This window comes from Amblyomma mixtum, chromosome 4, assembly GCF_055824585.1.
Source record: "Amblyomma mixtum isolate Tamu chromosome 4, ASM5582458v1, whole genome shotgun sequence".
NCBI lineage: Eukaryota > Metazoa > Arthropoda > Arachnida > Ixodida > Ixodidae > Amblyomma > Amblyomma mixtum.
Window position 1 is genome coordinate 121,475,540 of NC_143015.1, and position 26,412 is coordinate 121,501,951.

Genomic DNA, 26,412 nt, shown 5'->3' on the forward strand with positions numbered 1-26,412 from the left:
CATATAGAAAATTTTCACGTCCTTTATTTAAGTCTTTTGACCCACGACAACAATGAATTTCTGCGCTAATTATTTCGGTTTTTCTGTTTTCAAATATTTTAGCCTTTTCCGGGACTGCTACAGTAAGAGGTAAGAGAATCCAATACAATCTGTCTCTGTTTTTGGCTCGGTTCAATTAGTTTTGGGCGTTTGTCTTATTTTATGATCTATTTAAATTTAGCTTGGGGTCTTTCGCTAGCCTTTTAACGCGGGAATTACGTCCTCTCAAGATAGTTCCTAATGTTCTATGCATACTTTCTCTGACAAATCAGGGAGATATATTTCAATCTACCTTCGAGGTGCTTCTCAAGCAGTGTCTTAAAGATCATTGTTTGCTGATGCCTACTCTGTGTGCTTATTTGTTAGTCTGTGTCTTCATCGCAAACGTTATTGATTTACCTACGCATATTTTTTCTCTTTATACTATTATTAATGCAAAACCATTTCTAGGCTGTTTCGGCAGGGTCGTGTCAGCAAAACGTGTCCCGCAAAACGTGTCCGCAGAAGTTTTGACGTTCTCAGAAGAGGTAGCATCAAACGAGTGGTTGTAATCGAAAGAGGATGATGGGAGAATGCTGTGCAAATATATATATATATATATATATATATATATATATGTATATATATATATATATATATATATATATATATATATATATATATATATATATATATATACTGATAGGATTATTAGTTAATTAATCAGAGCCAGAAATGTTGAAAAAAAACAAAGAAATAGCGCGGAAGTCGATAAAGTGAGTGGACGGGGAGCAGCCGTGGGCGACAAGATAATGGAAAAATAGACAAAGGAGTGAAAATAAAGTATGAAATGAATTGAAATGTATTTTATGAGCGATAATTATTCGGACAAAAAAGTTTCGTTGAGATAGATTAACTGGTTAGTCAATTATCAGCAAAAACCATTGGACGGTTGAATAGGATGGACAGGGATATAGTAAGTGGACGAGAAAGCAACCATGGCGCCAAATTTGAAAAACCAAAATGGTTGATTGAGACAAAAGAAGGTATAATCAGAGTAAATTAATCAGTTTTTTAATCAGTCTTTAATCAAAGCATAAGATAATTACGCTAATTTAGTAGTTAAATTAGTTAACAAACAAAAATAAAATGATAAAGAGAGCAAAGAGAGGCGACGGGTGCGGGTGGCCGCAGGGATCTCTAATTTTCTTTTGTGTGTGTTGATTTCCTGGTGGTTTCCTTATTCAGCAAGGAATGTATTTTTTCCATAAGGAAGAGTTGCTGCACTTTCGTCCGCAGACGAAGGCTCCTAAATGTCTCTTACTGTTTTCTTAACCACTACCGTGGAGCATGCTTGTATCCAGTATGTTATTTATTTCCTAATTCTTCAGAGGCACTTTGTTTAAAGTTTACTAGGCTGAGATATCTTCAATTTGAAGCCAGGTATATCTCGAACGAATCAGCTGGACATAATTTGTCATTCCCACTTTATGCTCTATTCAGTACCTGCGACCACGTCCAGAAGAACCATGCCTACAACAGGTCCGCCTACGACACCAAGAGCGATCTGGCCAGCTGACTGTACGTTTTCGGAGTGAAGCCCCCATTTTGCGTGCAAATCAGTTTCGATATTGTGCTCCTGTTATGGGCTAGGAAGAGTGCCTATATCGCTTTGAAGCCGATATCCGCTCGGGCTATAACAAAGCAAGATCTCAACATAATAGACATAGGAACACCTTTCTGAGTACTGACACTTGAGTACCAGAGTAATCTTAAGGTTCTGCAATGACTCTAATCATTTTGTATTAATATGCGATTGGCTGAAGGAAAGTCATGACCTGCATTCTTTTTTCTTCATTTCCGCGAAGGAAGAACACTGCCTGCATTTTCAATACCCATGTGATCTCCAGCCTTCCAGATAGAGCGGTATGGAAACCCTGTGAACCAGTCATCCATAATATGGGGTGCTCCGGCTAGTGCATGCATTGTATCGCTAACGCTGCTGTTCCAAGCGGCGCTTCTGATTCACCCCGAACCTCCCCTCCCCCCCCCCCCCCCTCCCTTCTTATAACCTCTGTTTTTTTTTTGCTTTTTTTATTTAAACATACTGCTGGCTTCTCTTGGGTCCAAGAAAGAGTTGCTAGAATGAATATTGTAAAAACTAGAGAATCGAAAAACACGGATTTGAGCGTCAACAAAAGCGATTAATCCGCCATTTCGGCTGACAGGAGAGGCATTTAAAGGTGTAGAAGCTACTGTTACCTAAGCTCAATGAATGGAGGCATCATGGAGTCGCTTTGACTCAAGCTCAAAAAGCGAAACCGAACACTGGAGAATTATGACTAAATCGACACATAACACTCGCCATGTGGACGCACTCAGTTTCAACCGAAGTACAGGAAAAAACAACAAACACTATTACAAGAATTGGTCGCAGGGTCTTAGTGCGAGTATTCAGCCTTGTAGCTTCAGATTGGCGCTTTTGCGGCGTTATGAAAACAAAATTTCGAGGCGGTCACCTTCTAGGGCTAAGGGCTTCCTTTTCCTTGGAGGAAAATAAGAACTGACCCATTTGTTTCATGACGGCTTCCAATGCTATTTTCAAGCCTTTGCGCAAAAACAAGGTGCAATGTTGGGGAGTCGCCATGCCGGCTCAGTGGTTAATGCCCTCGGCTGCTTACTCGAAAGACGCGTGTTCGATCATGGCCACGGCGGTCGCATTTCGATGGAGACGAAATGCTAGAGGCATGTGCAATGTGCGACGTTAGGGCGCATAGTAGAACCCCATATGTGATCTAAATTACCCGGAGCCCTCCATTGCGGCCTCCCTCACAGCCTACGTGGCTTTGTGACACTAAACTCATAAACCAAACCAAAAGAATGTTGGGCACTTCATTTGTGATGAGTTAATAGCTAACTATGTGCACGCCTTCTCTGACATGAGGTGTTGGGAACAGTAAAAAATCGTCTGCCCTGTTATGACTCTCGAAGCGTTTGCCTTTGCGAAATACTTTTCTCGTTGTTCGACAACAAAACTTTGTTTTTCAAGTAAGTGGACCTACCTGCATCGACTAGGTCAGCACATACTTGGATGCGCTGCAACTTTTTCGTCGTTAGCTCAAGCATGAATTTTAAAATTGCAATTTTAAGCTGTTGCTGAAAACCACCTACTGCAGTTTTGTTTATCAAGGTACATTGTCTTTGTTTGTCGAATGCCAAAGATGTAAAACTTGTCACGGATCTGGGCGCTGCCGCGTCCCAGTGTTGCACCAATTGCACGAAGTCGCAGGCAATAAACAGACTACCGGTAATGTGGAGGCTCCCATTTGATCGGGGCGACATCTTGGTGTTGCAGGAGTGCAAGGAGCATAAATGTTATCAGGTCACGAGCCAGAAATTTTATGGCATGCCGTGAAATAGCGCGTGCGATCAACAAAACTATTGCCGAACCACTGCCTTGTCCGGTTGCTTGTTGGCTCATTACACATAGATAAAACCAGTTCATTCAATAAGGCCCCGTTTGAGGGTGCTCACCCTGCAAATCCGGATTTCATAGTCACGCCAAAGATTTGAAACCCACAGACTTCACTTTAATCTAATAAAAAAATGATGGCGCTTGTTTCCTTGATGGAGACAACAGTAAATTGGTTTTTGAGGAAAGGAAATGGCTCAGTATCTGTCTCACATATCTCGGCGGACACCTGAACCACGCCGTAAGGGAAGGGAGGAAGGTAGGAGTGAAAAAAGAAAGAGAGAAAGAGGTGGCGTAGTGGAGGTCTCCGGAATAATTTCGACCACCTGGGGATCTTTAACGTGCACTGACATCACACAGCACACGTGCGCCTCTTGCGTGTCGCCTCCATCGAAACGCGGCCGCCAAGGTCGGGTTCGAACCCGGGTACTCCTGCTCAGTAGCCGTACGCACTAACCACTGAGCCACCGCGGCGGGTCGGAGACAACAGAAATGTACATTTTTGAAACCCTTCAGGAATTTAACGCCAACAATTTAGCGTTGATGATAACGATAGGTTTCTAGCTAATTTAATTTTGCTATTTATCAAATTAGTCGCACGCGGAAAGCGCTCACCTTATATGTACACGACTCTCTACAGCCCTGCGCTAGTTCACTATATGTGAAGCCTGCTATTTCATTTTAAATATTTCCGTTACGATGTCCAAGCGTTTTCTGTCCACACACAAAAGCACGCCGCATGGAAACTCATAACTGCGCATCCAAGTTGCTGCACCACCTGTGGCTGCAGGGACAGGCACCCTGCTGTGCACCATCCAGGCATCAAGGGACCCCCACCGGATTGCGGAATACGCGGGACAGCGGCTGCCGCCGCCGGGCATTTGCAACTACACGATCCTCGACATCGACCAGTCGCCGAACGGAGGCTACAACGGCAAGTATACACGAGCTCACGTCGGGCCTCGCTACAACTCAAGCTGTGGCTGAGACAACGCGGCAACTGCACATACTTGCGAGTGAAAATGCTGAGCATATACAGCAACTCTAGAACGAAGCAAATGGCTTTAATGACGCCTATATCCCGTAGCTATCGCCGGACGCTCCTTGCCTCCTGGGCGGGCCTTCAATCGACACTGTGACTCATCTTCCCACCGCACATAAAAATGGCTGAGGCTTAGCTAAGGTTAAGCCTAGTCAGATGCGAAGCATATTGATGGCTAGGCTTGGTAAAGTTCCTCGCTTTGTTCTTCAGTTGTTGTAGAACGTTGTCGTCGAGCCGCATATTGAGCACGCCGCTTAGCCAGACGTTCATCCGGCTCTTCATCGGTCTCTGTGGCACGCTGAAGCTTTCGCTTCTCGTTCAAATGAGCCCTGCTTCTAGGCGGCATCCCAACACCTGGCCGCCTCGTAAGTGCCCGGAGAGCGAGACAAGCTCAGCTTTATACCGCTGCTGTAGCGTCACGTGGTCAGCTGCAGCGTCTCTGATGTGGAGCCTCCACCGCCGCGGCCGACCGCGCGAGCCGGCAGCGCATCTCTCCTCTGCTGTGACGTCATGTTGTCACGTGGTGTCACGTGGTCACGCTAAAGGTCAATGGTAGCTCCACCGCCGCGCTCGACGGGCTGTAGTGTAGCTCTAGTAATATACTTCGCATAAAACACACGGACAGAGAGGGACTGGACAACACGGACGCTGCTTGCTGGGAACATGAGTCATAGCATTACAAAACAGCTCAGGTATCAACTTTATTTTCCGCCAGATAAGGAAGCCCCTACTCCCCGTCCCCGGCACGCAGGCCTTGGTGACGGGGGCCGGGACCTCCGCGATTAGAAGCAGGAGAAGAGGTCTTGATTCCTCGCGGCTTCTTCCGCCAGGCGGATGGCTTGTTGCTGTGAAGCAGGGGCCTCGCTCCACAGCAAGGCTTCCCAGGTTTCTCTGCAATTTATGTTTTCGTTAGCCCCTGGGGAGCTAGCGCATTCCCAGATTATGTGGTCGAGGGCCCCTCTCGCCCCTCAGTGCTTGCACTTATGGGTTTCTTTATCTCTATGAACATGATAGGCCCAGACCGGCTTTACGAAGTTCCCAGCTTGGAGGCGTCGCCATGCGATTGCCTCCCTATTGTTTAGACTGTTATCCGGTGGTGGCACCAGTCTCCTCTGTAACCTATAATTTTCAACATTTTCCGTATAATTTTGCACACGCTCGTCCATGTTTCGGCAGTCGGGCGGCTCCACAGCCACCCGGAAGTAGAGAGCTCGGGCTAACTCGTGGGCCGCGTCGTTGCCAGGAATAGACGCGTGTGCAGGAGTCCAAATTAGGCTAACTTTTCTGTTTAGCTGTCTACTGGCCAGAATCCTTGCCGCTTTCGGCGAGATGCTACCCTTTCCAAAATTATAGATGGCCATTTTGCTATCGCTAATTATAAAATTGGCTTCCGTTCCAACGCAAGCGAGCGCTATCGCAACTTCTTCAGCTGTTTCCGCGTTGCGGCTTTTAATGGTGGCTGCCGATACGGGGGGCACCGCGGCCGTCGACCACTGAGGCGACCACCGCACCCGACTTGCCACTTGCTGCGTCCACGTACGCAACGGACTCGCTGTCCATCGGATCGAAGCGTCTAATTAGTGCTTTTGCTCTCTTCTCCCTCCTTTCAGTGTTGAATATGGGATGCATGTTACGAGGGAGTGGGGGAATGATTAGATTTTCTCGGCAGTCCTGCGGAATGCTCGATTTGGCTCGTAGTCCCCTATCTGTTTGCAGGCCTACCATTTCAAGGATGGCTCTGCCTGCGATTGTTCGGCTTAATCTTTCGAGCTGTGAAATTCTGACAGCCTCCGCTATTTCGTCCCAGGTATTGTGCACTCCCATAGAGAGGAGCTTCTCTGTGGAGGTGCTAATCGGTAAGCCCAGGGCCCTCTTTATGCACTGTCGAATGAGCGACTCTAGTTTCTTCTCCTCAGCCCTAACATTTAAGAAAGGTGTGGCATAACTCACGCGGCTTATTACGTATGCTTGAGTTAGTTTAAGCAAGCTTCTTTCCTTCAGGCCTCGTCCTTTCAGCGTGACCCTTCTAAATATGCCAAGGGCTTGCGTGGCAAATCCCTCGAGCTTTTTGATTACCCCATAATTATATCCATTATCCTGAATAAATTGCCCTATGATTCTGATTTGATCTACCTTTGCAACTGGTTTCCCCTCTACTTTAATGCCAAATTTCCAGTTGTGCTTGCATCGGAGGGACTTCGGGTTATAGACGAATAATTCTGATTTTTGAGGAGAGCATGAGAGATCCCTACTGGCAGCATAGTCGACGACAGTGTCCGCCGCAGCCTGCAGGCGCTCCTCGATACTCGCATCGCTCCCCTGGTTAAGCCAGAGTTTGATGTCATCCGCATACATACTGAAATTTAGCCCCTCTATGCTCCGCAGAGCTTCGGGGAGGGCCCTCATTGCCACGTTGAAGAGGAGTGGGGAGTGAACCGAGCCCTGCGGCGTGCCCCTGCTCCCTAACTTCAGTGTGCGAGACTCGATGTCTTGGAACTTGCAAGCAGTCTGCCTGACAGAAAGTCCTTGATGTAATCGTATGTTCGCGCACCTACCCCAATTTCACGGAGACCTCGGAGGATAGCTTCGTGTTTGGCATTATCAAAAGCCTTTGTCAAGTCTAGGCCGAGAATTACTTTGGCGTCTCTAGAACGCGAATCGATTATGTCATGTTTCAGTCGGAGCATAACATCCTGCGTGCACAAGCCCGGTCGGAAGCCGACCATCTCGTGCGGCCACAGATCGTTTTGCTCCATCAAGATCTGGTCTGGACTACGCGCTCCATCAATTTCCCCATGCATGAGGTAAGGGAAATAGGTCTTAAATTTTCCAGCTTCGGAGGTTTACCCGGCTTTGTGATTAGAATTACATTTGCCGACTTCCACTGTCGAGGCAGGTGTACTTTAGTCCAAATTTCTTGCATGTACTCCGTCAGAGCGCTGATGGAGTCGTCGTCTAGGTTTCTTAAAATTTTGTTAGTGATCCCGTCAGGGCCCGGGGCCAATTTCGTTTTTAGTCCCAATACTTCTGCCCTGACCTCCGCCTCCGTGATGGGTGCGTCGAGTTCCTCGTTGGGAGCGCCGTCGTATTCTGGGAGGGTGGTACTATGGGTATCACGAATGTACATGTTGATTAGTTTGTGCATAAATTCCGCATCTGTTCCCTCAAATGCGTGCCTGGCTTTTAATAATGTAATCCCCGATTGGGTTTTTGAATTGGTCGGATCTAACAGGTGTCTCAGCAGGCCCCACGTTCTGGAAAGGCTCATGCTGCCTTCCATCCCGTCACTTCTGCTACACCAGTTTTGTACGCATAACTTGATCGCATAATTTTCAATTTCCTTGGTATGTCTAGCGACTCTCGTTCTAAGATTACGGTTCCATTTTTGCTTCTTTAGTCTGCGCTCCATGCCATGTTTTGCCTCCCACATGTGAAGCAGTTCGCTATCAATTGATCGCTGCCGAAATTTTTCTCTGAATTCCGCCATTTTAGATCTGTCACATTTTTAGAGAAGGTCAGGTCAGGGGAGGTGTCTGCGCACACACTGTTACCCACCCTGGATCTGTCTACGCTTAGCGTCACTAAACGCTCGGATGTCGTGAAGGGAAGGTAGGAGCGCGAAAGCGTTAGTTGGAACAGCTTCGCTAATAGACACCTTTAGCATACCGTGTACTGTGTTCCCGTTACCGGTACCGGAGTACAGGGAGCCCGCGCGCAGCCAATGCTCGCATGCACACATCGCCTTGACGGCGACAGATGGCGCCACGTACCCGGTAGCTACGGCAGCTACACGCGCGCCTGCAGCATGAGGACCAATCAGTGTTCAATGTGGTAAAATAAAACATACACTCGCCAAAGATGGTTTTTAAAACATGATGTTTCGGGACCATCCCTGACCTCGCTTCGGCGAGCGCGGCTTCGGTAAATTGGTAAATTGGTTTTTGAGGAAAGGAAATGGCGCAGTATCTGTCTTACATATATCGGCGGACACCTGAACCGCGCAGTAAAGGAAGGGGGGAAGGTGGGAGTGAAAGAAGGAACAGAGAAAGAGGTGCCGTAGTGGAGGTCTCCGGAATAATTTCGACCACCTGGGGATCGTTAACGTGCACTGACATCGCACAGCACAAGGGCGCCTCTTGCGTTTCGCCTCCATCGAAACGCGGCCGCCGCGGTCGGGTTGCCGCTTATTTGTTTTTTCAGCAGCGTCCGCTACTGCGGACGCAGTTGTTGCTGCGACGCGCGTCTTTTCTTTCCTTTGTCTCTTTCCTCTTATCTTTTAACCCTCCTCTATTTGCACGTGGCAGCGGTGGTGGCTTGGCTCGAGCCAGTAGGCAGGCCCGTGCAATTTCCTTTTCATCCTTCTCTCAGTCACAACAACAACAACATCGCTACGGGTCCCTTGTTCACTATGAAAGATGGACGGAATGGGCCGCTTATTTGTTGGACGATGTTGTTGCTGCGACGCGCGTCTTTTCTTTCCTTTGTCTCTTTCCTCTTATCTTTTAACCCTCCTCTATTTGCACGTGGCAGCGGTGGTGGCTTGGCTAGAGCCAGTAGGCAGGCCCGTGCAATTTCCTTTTCATCCTTCTCTCAGTCACAACAACAACAACATCGCTACGGGTCCCTTGTTCACTATGAAAGATGGACGGAATGGGCCGCTTATTTATTTTATTTATTTATTTACAAGTACTGCGGTCTCAAAGAGACCAAGCAGGTGGGCATGTGTACAACATTTCATTTCATTAACATCAAGCGCATTAACATCAAGCATTAACATTATATGCGCTCTTGACAGAGCAGTGAGTGGGCGTAGTTACCCGGGAGATTACCCTCCGTACTGTTAATGACATGATCTGTGGTCTGTATATAAAAAGATTCTAAGATCAGTCGTGCCGATGTGGGTTTGATGGTATCTAAGATTGTGGCGTTCTCCAAGTGAATGGTGTGATTAATTTCTTGAGCAGAGTGGTTTGTTGGGCGAGTTGGTTTACCATATTGAAATATACCTGCGCTTAAAAGACACGGACTGAAAGATAGAGGCACACACACAAAGCGCTTTGTGTGTGTGTCTCTATCTTTCAGTCCGTGTCTTCTAAGCGCAGGTATATTGATTTCTTGAGCATGCTCTGCCAGCGGGTTGGATGAGGTCGACCACAATGTAACGCTATGTAAGGTTCTGAAGATGCGGATAGACTGCGGACAGAGAGAGGCTACTAACTGCCCATACAGCGTTATAATTACGAGCCTGCAATCCGTGGTTACGATTGTAGCACTGGCGAAGCAGTTAGGCATCTGGAGCAGTAACAAGGATATTAAGGCAAAAGCCTTTAATGCCGCAAAATGTCGTCAGCAGCCATGTCGGCAGATGTGTCCCGTTTCGGATGCATGCCTTATATGGGCATATGCCAATCGATACTTAATCGATGGCATTCGAATAATATCGGAAACGCGATTTAATGCATTCTGTGATAATCGCATGATAATTAATGACCAACTGAGTAATATTAGTTAAGCAGTTAGCCTAATTAACCTTTCTAGTCAGACCAGTTAAGTAAATAAACTTAGTAGGAAACTGGTCGAGTTGGGGAATCGAACCAGGGTCTCCGGAGTGCGGTACGAGCACGCTAACCACTCCGCCATGCCAGCTCGATGGTTTGGAATGAACAAGGCGCGTCTATATATAGTGCCGCCGGGGTGGCTCAGTGGTTATGGTGCTCGGCTGCTGACCCGAAAGACGCGGGCTCGATCCCGGCCGCGGCGGTTGAATTTCTTTGGAGGAGAAATTCTAGAGGCCCGTGTACTGTGCGATGTCAGTGCACGTAAAAGAACCCCAGGTGGTCCCAATTTCCGGAGCCCTTCACTACGGCGTCTCTCATAGCCTGAGTCGCTTTGGGATGTTAAACCCCATAAACCAACCAGTGAATACGGTGTCTTCGTTCACTCCCATCTTCCTCCCTTCCCGTTACTGCGAGCTTGAGGTGTCCACAAAGATATGCGAGACATACATTTCCTTTCCTCAAAACTAATTTACCGACGAGCAAGGCGTACAACCGAACGGGTGATGGCGTTCTGTGGACTCTCTGGCAGCGTTGCAAGACGCTGTCGCGTTCCACTTTTAGAGCCGAAGCTTAACACCTTAACCACACATCACTGACACAAGCAGTAACACCGCGCTTAAGGCTTTCGCCTCACCGCACTTTCGGTCGGCAACATGCCCCCCTGAATTTTTGCACCAAATACTACGTCACCTCACAGACTAGATGTTCCGCATGTTGCTTGGTATTCGGTCAGAGGTGGCTGCGAAGGACTAATGCCGGTGAGACGAGGGCTACATCGATTCACTGCAGACATTACTGTCGCAACAGTAGGCGCGAGATGAGTAGCCCGAGGCTCTTTTCGCCGGCACAAACTGGGCAGTTTCACTGGGAAGGGCACTGAGTGTATCCTCCAGTCCACTACTCCGTTACATTGTGCGCTGGGCAGCAGTAAGCACTGGAAGGCCAGGAAAAGTGTCCGCGATCATTGCTAAAAATGAGAGCATGCTATATTTACAACTCATGGGTGGAAGCGGGAGGAACGATTAAGTCCTGACATGCACAACGTTTCTCCATGTCACCCAGTACTGATGTTGTTTTGCTGGGCTGCCGCAGAAACCTTGTACCTCTTCATGCACCATCACGACAGCAAGTACCTGTTCACTCTCAACGTCGGACGAACTGTGAGCAATGTGCACTTCATGGTCAACCAGCCGGAATTTGCCAGCAGCGCCCGAGAGATAAGTCGGGCTCTCCGGTTGCGAGGATTTGGTCTCCTTAACCAAAGGCAAGGCATCTCGGATTACCAGTCTCCTTCCGATACGCAGTTGCTACATGCAGTCTCCACGGTGAGTATCGCATTATTTTATTTTATTTGAAAATACTGCATCCCCATTCTAGGGGCTGCAGCAGGAGTGGGTACATAAAATGTGGAACAATTCCACGCATATAGTCGTACATTAGAAGCATTACAAATATAAACGCTGAAAGTAACAGCATACAATGCTACGACTCAATTGCCGACGCAAAATCAGAGATTGATAATGCACGAATGTTACCATGCAAAGAATTCCAACTCTCCACAGTGCGCGGAAAAAAGCTGTATTTGAAAACGTTAGTGCGGGCAAACAAAGGCTGGATATTAAGATCGTGATGGCTCCTGGTTGCAGATGGTTTTGAAAACGAGATATACTTACCCTCTGAAAGGCAATTAGCAGAATGGACTATTTAGTGAAGAAGTTTTAAGGACTCAGTTTTTCGGCGGGATGCGAGCGGGCTTAAGTTTAGGGAAGACATCGCAGATGAGGGTGAAAAATGAAAGTCGTAGCGGCGGAAAATAAATCTTGCAGCTTTACGTTGTACGGGTTCTATTTCATCGATTTCACATTGCTTATATGGATTCCCAACATTAGGAGCGTATTCAAGAATAGGGCGAATTAGAGTTTTGTACATGAGCAATTTGGCTTCTTTAGGAGCATCCCGTACTGGTCAAATAGTTTTATATGGCAATATATCGAACCCGTAAATTTCGAATTATTGGCTGTATCGAATAAGCAGATTATCGCCTTGAAAATACCTTGTAAATATATAGTGTCCATTATATCGATTTCCAATTTAGCCGGCAATTAGACTTCTCAACTTGAGCGCCGCGCGCTTGAATGCGGCGCTTCTAGTAACTACGCTCTTCAATCATATTTTGAGCGCTGGGTCCGGTCTTGGGCATCTGCTTGAAGAACTATAGCGCTGTGATGGTCACATGTTTAGGGGAATCCCCCAATGTGGAGTAGATTTGTTTGGTTTTGGTTTTGGGGGGTTTAACGTCCCAAAGCGACTAAGGCTATGAGAGACGCCGTAGTGAAGGGCTCCGGAAATTTCGACCACCTGGGGTTCTTTAACGTGCACTGACATCGCACAGTACACGGGCCTCTAGAATTTCTCCTCCAAAGAAATTCTAGCCGCCGCGGCCGGGATCGAACCCGCGTCTTTTGGGTCAGCAGCCGAGCACCATAGCCACTGAGCCACCGCGGCGGCGGAGTAGATTTGTAATAAGGGAGTAATTACTCATTGACACAGTTCCCACTTCGAGTTATTGATCAATTCGCTCTCGCCCTACCATAAGCTTGCCGTCCCGGTTAGCTCAGTTGGTAGAGCGACTGCTCCGGTGAAGCGGTGGTCCTGGGCTCGAACCCCGGACCAGGACGAATTTTTCTTTAACTACGAAGTTTTTGAGAAAGCTGTATTGCTTTCCTTTGTAGCCGTATGGCTGCGCTCGGGTGGATGTCAATGAGTAATTACTCCCTTATTATAGCGCTGTGAATTCGCGTGACTCGCTGAACGTACCCTGTGCATGAGGGTGGCCTTCGGACTCTTGAGCTCATTTTTTCACAGCGCGTCGCTGGAATGTGGTGAAGCCAACCTAACTCGCGTAAACCTAGCAGTGGTCTTCGCGTGGTGTGCTTCGCTCAATGAAGGCGTTGTTGTGCTGAAGCCGTTGCGAAAACCAACTCTAACTTAATTTTAATGAGGAAATATTCCTTCTATACTATACTGGTAGCAGGACTAGACATACATGTATATGCCTAGTTCCCAGAGCCCTCCACTGAGGCTTCGGGGACAAGCAGGTTAGGCATACACAGCACGCCGTCAGCGGTGGGCTGCCAGCGCCAGACGTCACTGCAAGAACAGCGTCACTAGCGTGGGTGGGATGTATTCATGCTTGTAGGTTACAGGAAAACTTATCCACGGTATTTTACGATATAGAATCATCGATATAACCTTCGAAACCACCTATCACACTAAACTTAGCACATACGAATTTCGGAAACAATGTATGGAAACACCTCGTGTACGCACAAATTATGGTTTTCAGAGGTTAGGATGGCAAATTCCTGACTTAATTAATCAATACCCTATTATTCTGGATACTGCACGCAGCACCCCGTCTATGCGTAAATACAAAATGTTAAATAAAGCAATGCTCGTAGATGAACCTTAAAGGTGAAAACTAAACGTATACCTATCAGTTGTGTATGTTTTGTAAATATTGCTATGGTCGAATTGTGGTTAAAGTATGCTGTTTGTTTTTCTGCCGAAAGCCAGTGTTTTCTAAGGATGTCTTAATATGTTGTGTAAAAATAATGAATGTGTGTTACTATCCTGTAATGGTTTTGTTGATTTGTGTAGCCTGCGGTGCCGCTTGTCATCCGTGTGGCATGGCCTCGTCAGGCAATGTATGCCTTTTGCCACGTCACCCTGGACAACCTCTCCGTTGTCTGAAATAAATTCTGAATGAATGAATGAATGAATGAATGAATGAATGAATGAATGAATGAATGAATGAATGAATGAATGAATGAATGAATGAATGAATGAATGAATAAATGAATGCCGAACTACCTAATGATTTCCTTCGAGTTCGATATATCCGAGTTCGGTTGTATTTAAATTTGCCCATCAATATTACTTGCAGGAAACGCGTTCAGATATATGGTGCTAGACTGAGTGAAGTAGAATCCCGGATCACAACATTTAATTTGTTGCAGCAGAGTGCTTCAAGCTGATGAAAAGGAAACGAAAACTGATGAGTACTGATATTAGAAGAGTGAGAAACCTGAGGTCGTTGCTTATGTGAGTAGCTATGCCTAATATGGTCAGAAAATTGCAACTACGTACGACGTTTTGGTATTCCTCCGGAGTCCGCAGAAATCACTTAATAAGAGATAGCTTTGTGTTCACAATTGAGTCATATGGACCACTGTCTGGCTGAGAACTTTGCGAGCATCGCGAGGCTAGCGACGAAATAAGGTGACATTAGGATACCCCTGCAAGAAATAAAAGTGATTATCAAAGTTCGCGATAACAGATTATCTTGCTTGTCGACAAGAAGGGAACCGGGAAATTGTGCAGACACTTTTCATCGCCAGCCACCGAGAACGTTAAACTTTTACCCGCTACTTGAAATCAGGTTCTTAACAAGGTCGATCGCGACAGGTAACTGGCAAAATTTAAGCCGACATGGCGCTTTCCAAAAGGCGGTAACACATTTCCAATATCTAAAGAACTCTGCTGTTTCGGATTAAAATGTCAGTGGGTAGTAGCGGCTACATCCTGCTTATTTTTTTTTTGTCTTTACGTTTGGCCTTGCTCATATCATGTTGCTCAGCGCGTTGAGGTTCGCTGTGCACAGCACCAACAAGCTATGTATCCAGCAGTGGCGAGTGCTCTGCTAAGGCTTGCACTTCTACTCCACCTTGCAACACATGTCCAGTTCCTAGCGGTTGTGATGCCGCTTGTTTGTGATAAAGAAAAGACCGTTGAGTGGTCTGCCATATTGTGGGAACGTCTCGCATATGAAGTGAATCGACGCCATTTTGTTTTCATTTCGTTGTTTACTTGCGTTTTGTGTTTCAGAAAATTGGGGACGTGTTGACGCAGCTCGGATCACCTGAAGCTGTGTTTTTCTTTGCCTTCAAGCCAGTTGCACTGCAAGTTTTCTTTAATGCATACACGACGTTTCTGCAAGACATCAGCCAGTAAGTGCTACTTCCGAGAGCTGTCGAGGAAGATCGAGTGGTAAAGTGTCAACTTCATCTAGCTTGCCACTTCTGTCACCACTTCCACAATGTCCTCAAAATGATTGCGAATTTTATGTAAGCTTGGACATTGTAAGAGTACCTGTCAATTCGAACATTTGCGGTAAGTTGGAACGCGTTTACAAGAAATGCGTTGGGACAAATTTTGGTCCCCTTCCAGAGTTAGACTGCATCAACATTTGCCTCGGCTGAGCCAGATCATTCGGTAAGATCAGATACGCCATCCTCCCATTTTGATAATTTCGTTAAAAAAAAGTTATACTTTTCCCTCAATTGAATGCAGCAGCAATTTCAGTGATTGGAAGAAATCAATAAAAAAGAAATCATGATAAAAAGTTGTTCTTCCAAGCCCTGTCACACTCTCGATTAAAATCTGTTAAGGACACTGTAAGTATATAAAGATATATAAAAGCAGTGCTCACATTTCTGCCAGAAAACAGGTCACACAAGTCCTCCTTTCTCAAGCACTTCTACGTTTCGAAGATGCACTACTTCTAAAACTCTTCCGTCAGAAACGCGAAGTGGGACATTATTCACTCACGTGACCGCACAAGACTAGAACTAATAAAACAAGAAAATTGCGACTTTCACCTGTTTTTCAGTTGCACTTGACGAGCTGCTCTCGTATAGTAGCCGAGACTAAAAGACTAGAGGTCAAGCACCGTTATGACTATTGACAGTCGCCGCCGCGGTGGCTCAGTGGCTATGGTGCTCGGCTGCTGACCCAAAAGACGCGGGTTCGATCCCGGCCGCGGCGGCTACAATTTTTTTGGAGGAGAAATTCTAGAGGCCCGTGTACTGTGCGATGTCAGTGCACGTCAAAGAAGCCCAGGTGGTCGAAATTTCCGGAGCCCTTCACTACGGCGTCTCTCATAGCTTGACGTTAAACCCCATAAACCAAACCAAACCAAACCAGACTATTGACAGGCGGAATGGCATCCTCCGTAATAGAAAAATGTTTAATTCAACGTATGAATAATTCTACGAACCGGCTATGCATAACGAAATCTCATAACATCAACACCTTTCGATAGATCACATGTATATTCGGCATATGACGCGGGGTATGTGTCATGGAACGAGTGCAGGACTCGTTAGGAAAAGTAATCCTACCGAAGAGCGCTCACGGGACCACACTTTTCGAGTCGTGGTCTGCGTCTTCCGCTACAGCTGTAATGTCTCGAGGCGCACCACATGCAGGGGTTTCCATGGCGTCACAGTGACATCAGCCTCAACTCTACGCCGACATTAGTTGTTTATATGAACCCTCTTGGCAAGAAAATATGACAGAACAGCATTTCAGGGTGACGTTGCTTAGCGCTGATTGGCCCGCATAATGCTGTGCGTTAAGCAACCGCAGGTCGAGACAAAGGAAGGCGCACTCCCTTACAAAATAAAGCTTTAGACAGTCTACAGAGTGTCCATGGAGTTCTGTCTATAAAGTCTATAGACTGTCCATAGACAAATTCTAGAGAACAGTCTATAGGCAATACAAATGACATAGACAGTCTATAAACAATCTATAGATTTATCGCCATACACTTTTAGTAGACTTTTGTCTATAGAAAATCTATAGACTATGAATAGACAAAAAGCAATATCTGTAGGAAGTCAGTAGAGTCAATAATAAAAAATCTATAGACTGTTATAGACTATTTTTATAAAGGTAGGCAATGCTCGGAGGGTCAGAACACTGAATGGCAGGTTGTGTATGAAAAAGTGCAAAGTGGAAGGCAGCTCAGTAGAGAAAAGAGACTGGTAGCTAGAAACAGCTTATCACGCTAGATAGGGAACGCCTGCAACAGACAGTAAGGCACTCTGCAGCACTGCAAGGGAAATACGATCAAAGGTGTATCATGATACAGGCACCTCACGTCATTGATAAGAAAGCATAGCTTCTGGCAAAGTTTTCTTAGCATAAATTATTGTTTTTCGATGGTGTTGTCATTAGAAAAGCATTTTTGTTTGCGTGATGGCTCATAACTGTGCTTTTCCAGTTCAAGTAAATGCTGTCGTTCTCTTCCATATGCCCCAGTATGGAAATTCTAGTAATCATCTTGACAATTACGGAAAGAGGTCAGGCACTGCCGCAGCCACAGCCTGCAACTGCATGGGACTACAAGTGCCTCTTCTATCAGGAGCAACCGAGAATGGTGAGAGCGCAACGGAATAGGGCGCGAGTGAAATAGCGGACTTTTGATACCACTTTTGAAATTGCAAGGTAACTCAATTTATTTCGCAGTAACATGTGACTTCAGCCTGTGGTGTCGCCTTAGCACCTGAAAAGATAGTTTTTTTTTTATGAAACTCACAGGTTCATTTTTGGGCGTCGCTACACCGTAAAAAGTGTAGTGCTGTTTATGTCCAACTGCGCAAAATCTCGTAAAGGCACCGCAAAGAGGGAACAAACACCTTTAACTTGCATGTATGGGCGCCCATCGGATATGGAACCTTACACGTGGACGAAGATGAGGTTTGCCGGCTTTAGAAAATGAAGAACTTGACAACAGATATCTTTGCGCGCGTCACTAGGTGGACCGGATGCCATATACATGCGTGTCTGATTTGGTGCGATGCGAAAATTACAAATAAGTTTATTCTTGATCCTCCATGTTCTCCCTTGTAGTCGGAGCTTGTACGAAAATACGTGGCGAAAAAAGTCTTCGGATTCCACGATAGTATGCACGCATACTGCGTGAGCTGAAAATAGACGTACCATTATAGCAAGCCACATGAAGGCACATAACTGCAGTGAGTAGCTCTGCAGCATCACCCTGCTTTCTAGGAACTTACTTTCTTCCGGAGGACACTTTCGCTGCGGGTGGCAAGAGAATCGTGGAAGCTCTGGTGTCCACTCGCTCTATATGTATATTCTGTTGCTGCCTGCGAGAGGCCAAAGTTCGATGAAATTTGCTAAATTTTCATCTTGTCCTAATGAAATTTCATGCCACAGAAACCTTATCAATATAACTCGAATAAGAAGAAGGAACAACGGGAGGTAGCAAACTTCTTTTCGTTAGGGCGCACTTCTTAGTGAAGCTAATAAACAAACGCAATTCTTCAAAAATAATTTTTAGAAATGCAGACTTGGTTCCAATAAAATCTTTACACCGTTATCACTGCGAATTGGAACTCTGGTTTGTAAGATGCAATATAGGGCAAAGCTAAGGGGTCAAAGTATTAACTCCATTTGGAGACAATTTTATATTCATATCAACACAATTTAACACGTCACCTTTGCATGATTATGACCAGCAATTTAGAGATAATTACGGGCATTCTCAACAAAATAGTTGCATTGTAGTCAAGGGTCTGACGAAATACCGTCTGTTCGAGATGGTACATGATATTAGTAAGTCTCACCGACCAAAAGTAGTGATGGAATGACGTTTCGGCTCCCACACGGGAGCCTTGTTCACAATGAGGCAAGACATTGTGGCGGTGCCTCCTAGTTGCAATAGTTGCAATTTTCGTTAGAATAAAAACATAACTGGCTACTAAATTTACGCCTGTGAACGCGCACTTTTAAAATAAGCAACTGAAAAAACTTCATAAGCGAAGTTATGCCGGCTAGATACAAGGGCAAGGAACGCTCTTCTTTTTCAGTGAGCATATTTCACAGGTCTAATGTTTTACTACACGGCTATGCATAGAAGGTGTTCTAGGGTCTTCCGGGTATGTTACTCTGATCTAAAGTGAGCGTCCCCACAGAATATGAGATATGAAGTGAAACAGAAGCAAGGAAAGGCAAGTAGGTTAAGCCGACAATAACCGGTTCGCTATACTACACGAGACGAGGTGGATGATTTGAGCTAACGAGAAAGACAGCAGGAACTAAACATAAGTTCATATCGCATTACTGAAGTCCTCGTCTTTTATTCGAGACCGTAGCAGAAGACGTTGAAAGAAAGTCTTCAGTCGGAGGTCCATGCCTGTGTGAGGCCAAGCTATAGGAGAATCTTAGCAACGGTTACGGGTAGTGAATTCAAGCGGCAAAGTGCTTCCTCAGAGGCAATTGTCAAATGGAGGGTAGTCGAGGGCAGAAAGGCTTTTGCTGTTAGTACTTGGTTCATTAAAGATAGTATGTCGGGCGAATGTCAACACCAATCTTAATGAAAACGTCAACAAATGCCCAAACCACGAGGCAGACGCAATCTGAGGGAGGTCTCTAACACCGCCATTTCAGAACAAACTGGCGCGCAATGTTTCTAGCTTAAGCTGCGGCCCGACTTGGTGGCAGTTATCCTCGCAGAACTTCTGGCTCCGAGAAAAGTTGTTACCATCGTAAAACATTTGACGAATGCAAAGAAGTTCGCTCCAGTAGAGACCACTTGTCGCAGCTGATTTTTATGCATTCTGACATTGGAAGAGGGAGGGGGGGGGGGGGGGGTGGAAGAGGCACAATGTGTTTTTAAGCACTACGGCAGCGGATATTTAGCAAGAAGGAACAGACAGGGACGAGCGCTAGTCCCTGTATATTCCTTCTTTGTCCGTGTTGTTTTAGCGCTTTCGAAAAATGACAAATGTGTACCAACTAGCCCAATCCTCCACCCTTCTGAACATAGCAGAATGGAAAGTTCAGAACGATTTTTTGCAGAGGCGGGGTGGGGTATGGTGTCTCGTGTCACGCCAGTAATTTGTTTATGGAAATCACAACATATCTGTCCTCTGCTTTCGGTTTGCAGGATGATGTTGTGCGATTGATCGCAAATATAACTAACCCGAAAACTGTATTTGCCCTAACACTCAGCCTAAGGATGGATGTCTTTCACGGAATCAACACCAGCGCGATAACCCAGACGCCACAAGGGCTACGACAGACGGCTGTCACCCAACGGTCCAGTGAAAACTTTGAAACTGTGAGTAAAGTCAGCGAAATTCAGTTTATTGCACTAGGCGGTTAAAAACCCCGATTCCCGGTTATGACACTTTTAACGCGACAGCGCTAAGAAGCTCGTGTCGCAAAAAAACCGACGTCGTTGACCGTGGTGGGTAGCCTATCTTTCTCCTCGCTTATGACGTCACACCACCTGTTAGACCACAGCGCACCTAGTGGGAGAAGCGCGAAGCGCCCGGCGTGGCTACGAGCGACGCTGCGCTGAAGAGGCGAGTTGATAGCCCATCTTTCTCCTCGCTTATGACGTCACACCACCTGTTAGACCCCAGCGCACCTAGTGGGAGAAGCGCGAAACCCCAAAAAATAAACCATTCACCTGTAATTACCCCTCCTCTCTTATCTAAACGGTACTCTGAGGCCAACACGATCCACATGTTTTTCTCTTCAAGAACTCTGATATTAGTCTCTTCTTAGCCATGTTGATGTTAGTTTAGTTGCAAAAGATATATTTGTTGCTGATAAAATTCTATTGGAAAAGGCTACTTTTTCTTCACCACTGTATTCAAACTCATGATGTCAAGAAGAAAGTGGACTCCATGATTGGCGTTTTCAATTCAGTGACAGTGGAGCCAAGCTTCACTGTTTTACAGCCAAAAAAATTTCTTAGAAGTCCTTGTAGTTTACTTGGGAAAACGTCCGGTGGGTACTATGCCTAAATTTCAATTTTCCTCCTTGACTTGCTTAAAAACAAAGCCTTTTTACTGAATATCAACTGTTTGCTTTGACACGGCGGTAATCTGTCTATGGAGGGGAACATCGACTCTTCCTTAGTTTTATTCTAGAAATAAGTTTTATCCTCACGGGCACAGGACAGTGCTCCACCTCATGCTATGTTCTGCACGCGTGCAGAGCCAGATGCTGTATTCTTAGCCCGAGCAATTGCTTACGCGTTTGCATCCTACGATGTAGAAAAGCTGAGAAGAGTTTCTGAAGTCTAAACTTACTATCACCCCCGTAACAAGGTGAGCAACAACCACTTATTCCTTATGTAACTGGCAACTCTTCGGGAATACATCTCAGGGTTAAGAAAGCGTACAGGAAGCAAGTTCCTTCAGACCATTCGAGATTGATGCTTTTGTCGCCGCTCTAATGGGAGCTCCGGCAAATGTTTCACACACAGCTTCTTTGCCGCGGTAGATGGCGACGCATGCAATTTCTTCTGCGCGGTTTTCGCCTCGCAGAAATGCCTGATCGGAGTGTTCCGCCACGTTGCCTCCAGTGCTGACGTCAAGTACCTGCCGGACGGCTGCTGCTTTTTCGCCGGCTACTATGATGGCACAGTGAAGGGAGTGGCGTCGTTCGAGATGACGCAGACCGTAACTTGCAAGGTCAGTTTGAACCAAAGACGTTTGGCGAGGGCAAGTCATGGGTCAGAAGACGTCGCACCTGTTGTGTCTGTAACCATATCTACACCATGAACAGGTTTATGCTCAAACACAGGCTGTCTTCTATGCAACTTACACGACATACGTAATTTATTGGAAGAGATTTCACCAGCAGGGTAGCACTCATTCCAGTTCAAACCGTCTTTTAAGGCCGGATGTAAATCTGCATAAATCCCTTGATAGGGGGGCGGGTTGTGGTTGACAGACGCCCTTTATTAGGGGCATTAGGGTGTGAGTTGTAAGACACCAATGACCAAATTTAGGGCTGTATTTTCGCTTAGAGGGTAGTTCCAAGAGGCAGCACCACAAGAGCCGTAAAGCGCTGCGGGCAATTTAGCTGCCAGCTGCCATCGCTCACTGGTGGTCTATCGGCGAAGTGGACCACACAGATCCGGCTCCATCAAGCGGCTGTTTTCTACGTGCAACAGCCGTCAGGAATATGTTTTCTGTCATGATTGTCGTTTATACAGTGCTGGAAGCGACAAGGACAGGACTGGATCAGCAGTACCTTAAGTTAGGGACAACGCAGCGAGCTATGGAAAGAAAAATGATAGGTGTAACGTTAAGAGACCAGAAGCGGGCGGAGTGGGTGAGAGAACAAACGCGCGTTAATGATATCCTAGTTGAAATCAAGAGGAAGAAGTGGGCTTGGGCAGGACATGTAATGCGAAGGCAAGATAACCGCTGGTCCTTCAGGGTAACGGAGTGGATTCCAAGAGGAGGCAAGCGTAGCAGGGGGCGGCAGACAAATTTGCGGGAATACGGTGGCTGCGCCTGGCGAAGGACAGGGTTAATTGGAGAAACATGGGAGAGGCCTTTGCCCTGCAGTGGGCGTAGTCAGGCTGATGATGATGATGATATTTATTAATGTAACAGTATGAATGGTGCGCGCACTGAAAGTTAAGCTACCTGCTTTAACCTGAGGACGTGATAGATAAGTGCTGAATCTCCGAACGCAAGCGTGCTAAAAAACCTGCGCCAAATAAACTTGTCTACGAATGCTAGCACGGAAAATTCGCCCACAGAAACATGTACTCTAAATTCAGCAAATAGAAATTTACATTTTAGGTTTTATTTCTTAATGCCACACGCATAGAGTGTTAAACAAAGAGGGGGTATTAGAGAGGACTATAAGCCTCCATTGAATCCGTGCAAAATAGTGACAAACTGAAAGCGTACGCACTGTCTGTCAGCCCCAAGTGACGGTGCGATAGTAGGGGCTCCCAGACAACTCTCCTCGCGAACCGTTGAGTTTCCTGGCCATGTACCCAGTAGGTACGGCAGAGTAATCTCGGAGGTACAGCCTTTGTCAAAAGTTCGGAGCCCAGGGGGTCTGCTTCTGAAGCACACTGTGTGGTTCGTAATGCATCTCCAGCGCTCCAAATTTGCTGAAGGTAAGAAGATTTCTGGCCCTGCCTCCTCCAATGGGTAGGACTACCACGAATGTTACAGGAGTTCCACTGCGAGGCTTAGAAGCAAACCCCATGGGCTCTAAACTTTTGACAAAGACTGTACGTGATGGCCGACGACGGCTACTGCACTGATACGAAACCTTACAGGTAAAGACCACTTCACCTTGAGCCGGCTCAAGGAGACCTCCTTAGCAAGGCTTGGTTTGTGCTGACTGCGGAATAATAACTACAGAGAATGTTTACTGCATTCGGATAAAGCCGCCGCGGTGGCTCAGTGGCTATGGTGCTCGGCTGCTGACCCAAAAGACGCGGGTTCGATCCCGGCCGCGGCGGCTAGAATTTCTTTGGAGGAGAAATTCTAGAGGCCCATGTACTGTGCGATGTCAGTGCACGTTAAAGAAGCTCAGGTGGTCGAAATTTCCGGAGCCCTTCACTGCGGCGTCTCTGATAGCCTGTGTCGCTTTGGGACGTTAAACCGCATAAACCAACCAATGTGAATTTTTAGACAGCGTGCATTAAGGACGCCGGAAGATAGTAATTAGAGGCAGTTCAAATGTTTTCTCCTTCCTTTTTTCTTCTGCCGCCGCGGTGGCTCAGTGGTTATGGTGTTCGGCTGCTGACCCGAAAGACGCGGGTTCGATCCCGGCCGGGGCGGTTGAATTTCTTTGGAGGAGAAATTCTAGACGCCCGTGTACTGTGCGATGTCAGTGCACGTTAAAGAACCCCAGGTGGTCGAAATTTCCGGAGCCCTCCACTACGGCGTCTCTCATAGCCTTAGTCGCTTTGGGACGTTAAACCCCATAAACCAAACCAAACCATCCTTTTTTCTTTTTTCATTTCACTTCACTTCATTACCTTAAAGGCCCCCATGATTGGGGTATTACATAAGGGGTGGGTTACATTGAAAAATCAGACTGAATAAACAAAGAAAAAACGTAAGGTAAAAATATTATTCGCTGTTAAAGGTAGCTGCTAAACAGTTCGCAAATGTTGATGGGCAGGTGATTGCGCAGATGTCGTGTGGAAGGCCGTTCCAGTCCTTGGCTGAGCGTGGAAAGAATGACGATGCAAATGTAGTTGTACGCGTACATGGCCGGGCTACTTGAAGGGGATGACCAATGCGGGGGGAAATGCATGCCGGCGGATTTATGTAGGGTGGACGACGTTGTTGTCTTCTCTTGCTCGGGATTTCTGTGTGTATTTTGCTTCGGACCTGAAACGGGGTTTCAGTGCCTCTGCATTTTGCCTGCTAGGTCGGGAGTGCGATCCCCGTCACAGCGGGCGGTTTTCGATAAAAGTGAAATGTAAAAACGCCTTTGTGTTGCGCGATGCCAGCGCACGTTCGAAAACCCCAGAGTGTTCCATGTTCCTCGCATTCCATGCTATCCGCGAGCCATTTCTAAACGTTAAGTCCCACAGCTTAGAATTTTACATTCTACTTTGGCAATACTAACCTGCAATGTTTAAATAAAACTTGAAGAAAACACATACTGCCCTAAAGAGTTACACAAAAGGTGAGTTGGCTTTGCAAGTAACGGCAGCACTTCCTTGTCCGTACGCGGAAAAGCGCTTCCCTCTGTCTATGCTCGTATGCATGTATGTATGGAACTATACGCAAACCCACATTTGCGTTATGTCAAAATCTAGACTGCAAGAACATACCAAGGGTTTCAGAGAAGCTCGCTGCTAATTTTTTAAATTGTGCTTCTTGAGTTCTCTGTCCAGTTAATAACAGTGCTGGCGGATATTAGAAAACGTGTGAATGATGTTGCCAGCATAATGGTTAACTAATTTCTCGTGGTTAATTTCTTCTTCTTAGAGCACCCACCGATGATGCAATGGGTACAAGCTACCTCTGGCCTTGTGCACGGCTTATTCAGAATGAAATCCTTGGGAAATGGGTCTTCGGCCCCACCTTGAGCAAAGGAAAACACCATGTGCCATGGCGCTCTTTGTCAAAGCATGCCTTCGCGCCACAAAAATTCACTATCATCACAGTGGTTAATGTATACCTTTAGCAGTTACGCAGTTAGTTGCAATTGCAGATTTGTAGAAGGTTGTTAATATTAGTCGTATTAGTGTCTAGAATTTTGAAAGCGTGCTTTTCGAAACTGTGCGCTTTTTGGCCGGTGACGGCTAAAACTTCTTTAGCGACACCGTTGAGTTTAATCCCGCTTTCTAAATATAAAAACCGATATCGCTATTACCAACAGCCCATTAAAAATCTTCTGATGCAACCAGCCGCCTAACTATTATAGATAAAAGTTAGCTATCTGCAATTAGTTACCTGTACTCCTGGTTGTCGTGATTCACATTATTTCTTGATATCCACCATCACCTGTAGTCATATGTCACAGGAGTGATGTTTATGACTGAGAAACCGTAGTATTAAAGATTAGTGGCGGGCTTTCCTGAAACACTTGGTATATGTTCCTCCAATAATCTCTCACACATTTGTGAAGTAAAAAAAATTGGCTGTGGTTTAGCTCTGGTTAAACCTGCAGGATTGCGAAAGCAATATCTGCCCTTAGCCGTATATTGTTGCGTGAGCTACATTGGCCACAGTCTCGCCGTTTCGCGTGCTCTCTTGCACGACCGTACTGCGCATGCGCGAGGAGCAAGTGACGTCACTAAGCACAGCTGGCGTGCCTCGCCTTCCTTTCCTTAAAATGATCGGAGTGTAAAGCGTTAACAACGCCAAGGCCAATGAACACGATGAACGCCATCTTCAGCGCCGCGTTTCTGGCACAACCTTGTCAATGCCTGCAGCTCGCATCTCTCTCTCATCACCCCACGTAGCTATAAGCACGATTCAGGCGTCCGCTGACCCAGGGAGCCATTGAGCGCACTTCCTTCCCTTAAAATGATCGGAGTGTAAAACGTGGTCAACGCCAACGCCAATGAATACATCGAACCCCAACAGAGAACAGAGGTGATTCTAAAGGTCAAACGTGGCTACCGGCCGCCACTACGGGAAAGGCCGCTCATGAGCGTAGTATTGCTTTCGCAATAAAAGGGAGGCCACAAATGTATGTGCGTTATCCCATGGCAGGAAAGCGTAAGTACGATTCGTTTCCATTGCAGATGGCCAATGCCCGGAGCTTACTTACTCGCCTGGACCCCAGCAACACGCGCACATTGGTGTGGCTCGCCCACGACGTCACATTCAACCTGGGCCCGTCTAACTGCGGCGGCGACTCGTTCCGCCTGGTCAAGATGCGCGAGTTGGCTTGAACAATGTCTCCTGACCGCACAACTCGTAATGCATCGGGTTTTAGGAATGCTGCACCCCAGAAAAGTGCGTCGCTGGCTGCCATGCCAACAGTGCGGCACCACTGACTGGTGCAAAATCACCGGGCTATTTATGCACATCTATTTTGACTTTGCATTTCTTTCGTTTTGTGAGTGTCGTGAGGACTAAGATCGTCTTTTGATCACGACACAAGCAGTCTCAGTGAGCGGTATTCCAGGAAATAGGGGATAGGCCGTGATTAAGTGCGTGGCGTAATGTGCGCTTCGATAAGCAAGTTTAGCCAACCGATTATCCCTGGAGCTGCTA

The 26,412-nt window shown here is 46.5% G+C and overlaps 1 protein-coding gene across 1 annotated transcript; it reads left to right on the forward strand.

The window, feature by feature from the left end:
* Nucleotides 1-1,547: 1,547 nt before the first annotated feature.
* Nucleotides 1,548-26,412, forward strand: LOC149348111 (uncharacterized). Its single transcript, XM_089585739.1, has 8 exons — nt 1,548-1,599; nt 4,281-4,424; nt 11,183-11,415; nt 14,978-15,099; nt 17,195-17,312; nt 19,845-20,018; nt 21,238-21,384; nt 25,938-26,412. The coding sequence occupies exons 1-8, from the start codon at nt 1,548-1,550 to the stop codon at nt 26,085-26,087; spliced, it is 1,140 nt and encodes a 379-aa protein (XP_089441865.1). The 3' UTR covers nt 26,088-26,412.

Coding starts and splice junctions, on each gene's coding strand:
- LOC149348111 (XM_089585739.1), top strand. CDS start 1,548: ATGCCTACAACAGGTCCGCCTACGACACCAAGAGCGATCTGGCCAGCT. Junction 4,425..11,182: donor GCCGAACGGAGGCTACAACG/GCAAGTATACAC, acceptor GGGCTGCCGCAG/AAACCTTGTACCTCTTCATG. Junction 15,100..17,194: donor TTTCTGCAAGACATCAGCCA/GTAAGTGCTACT, acceptor CATATGCCCCAG/TATGGAAATTCTAGTAATCA.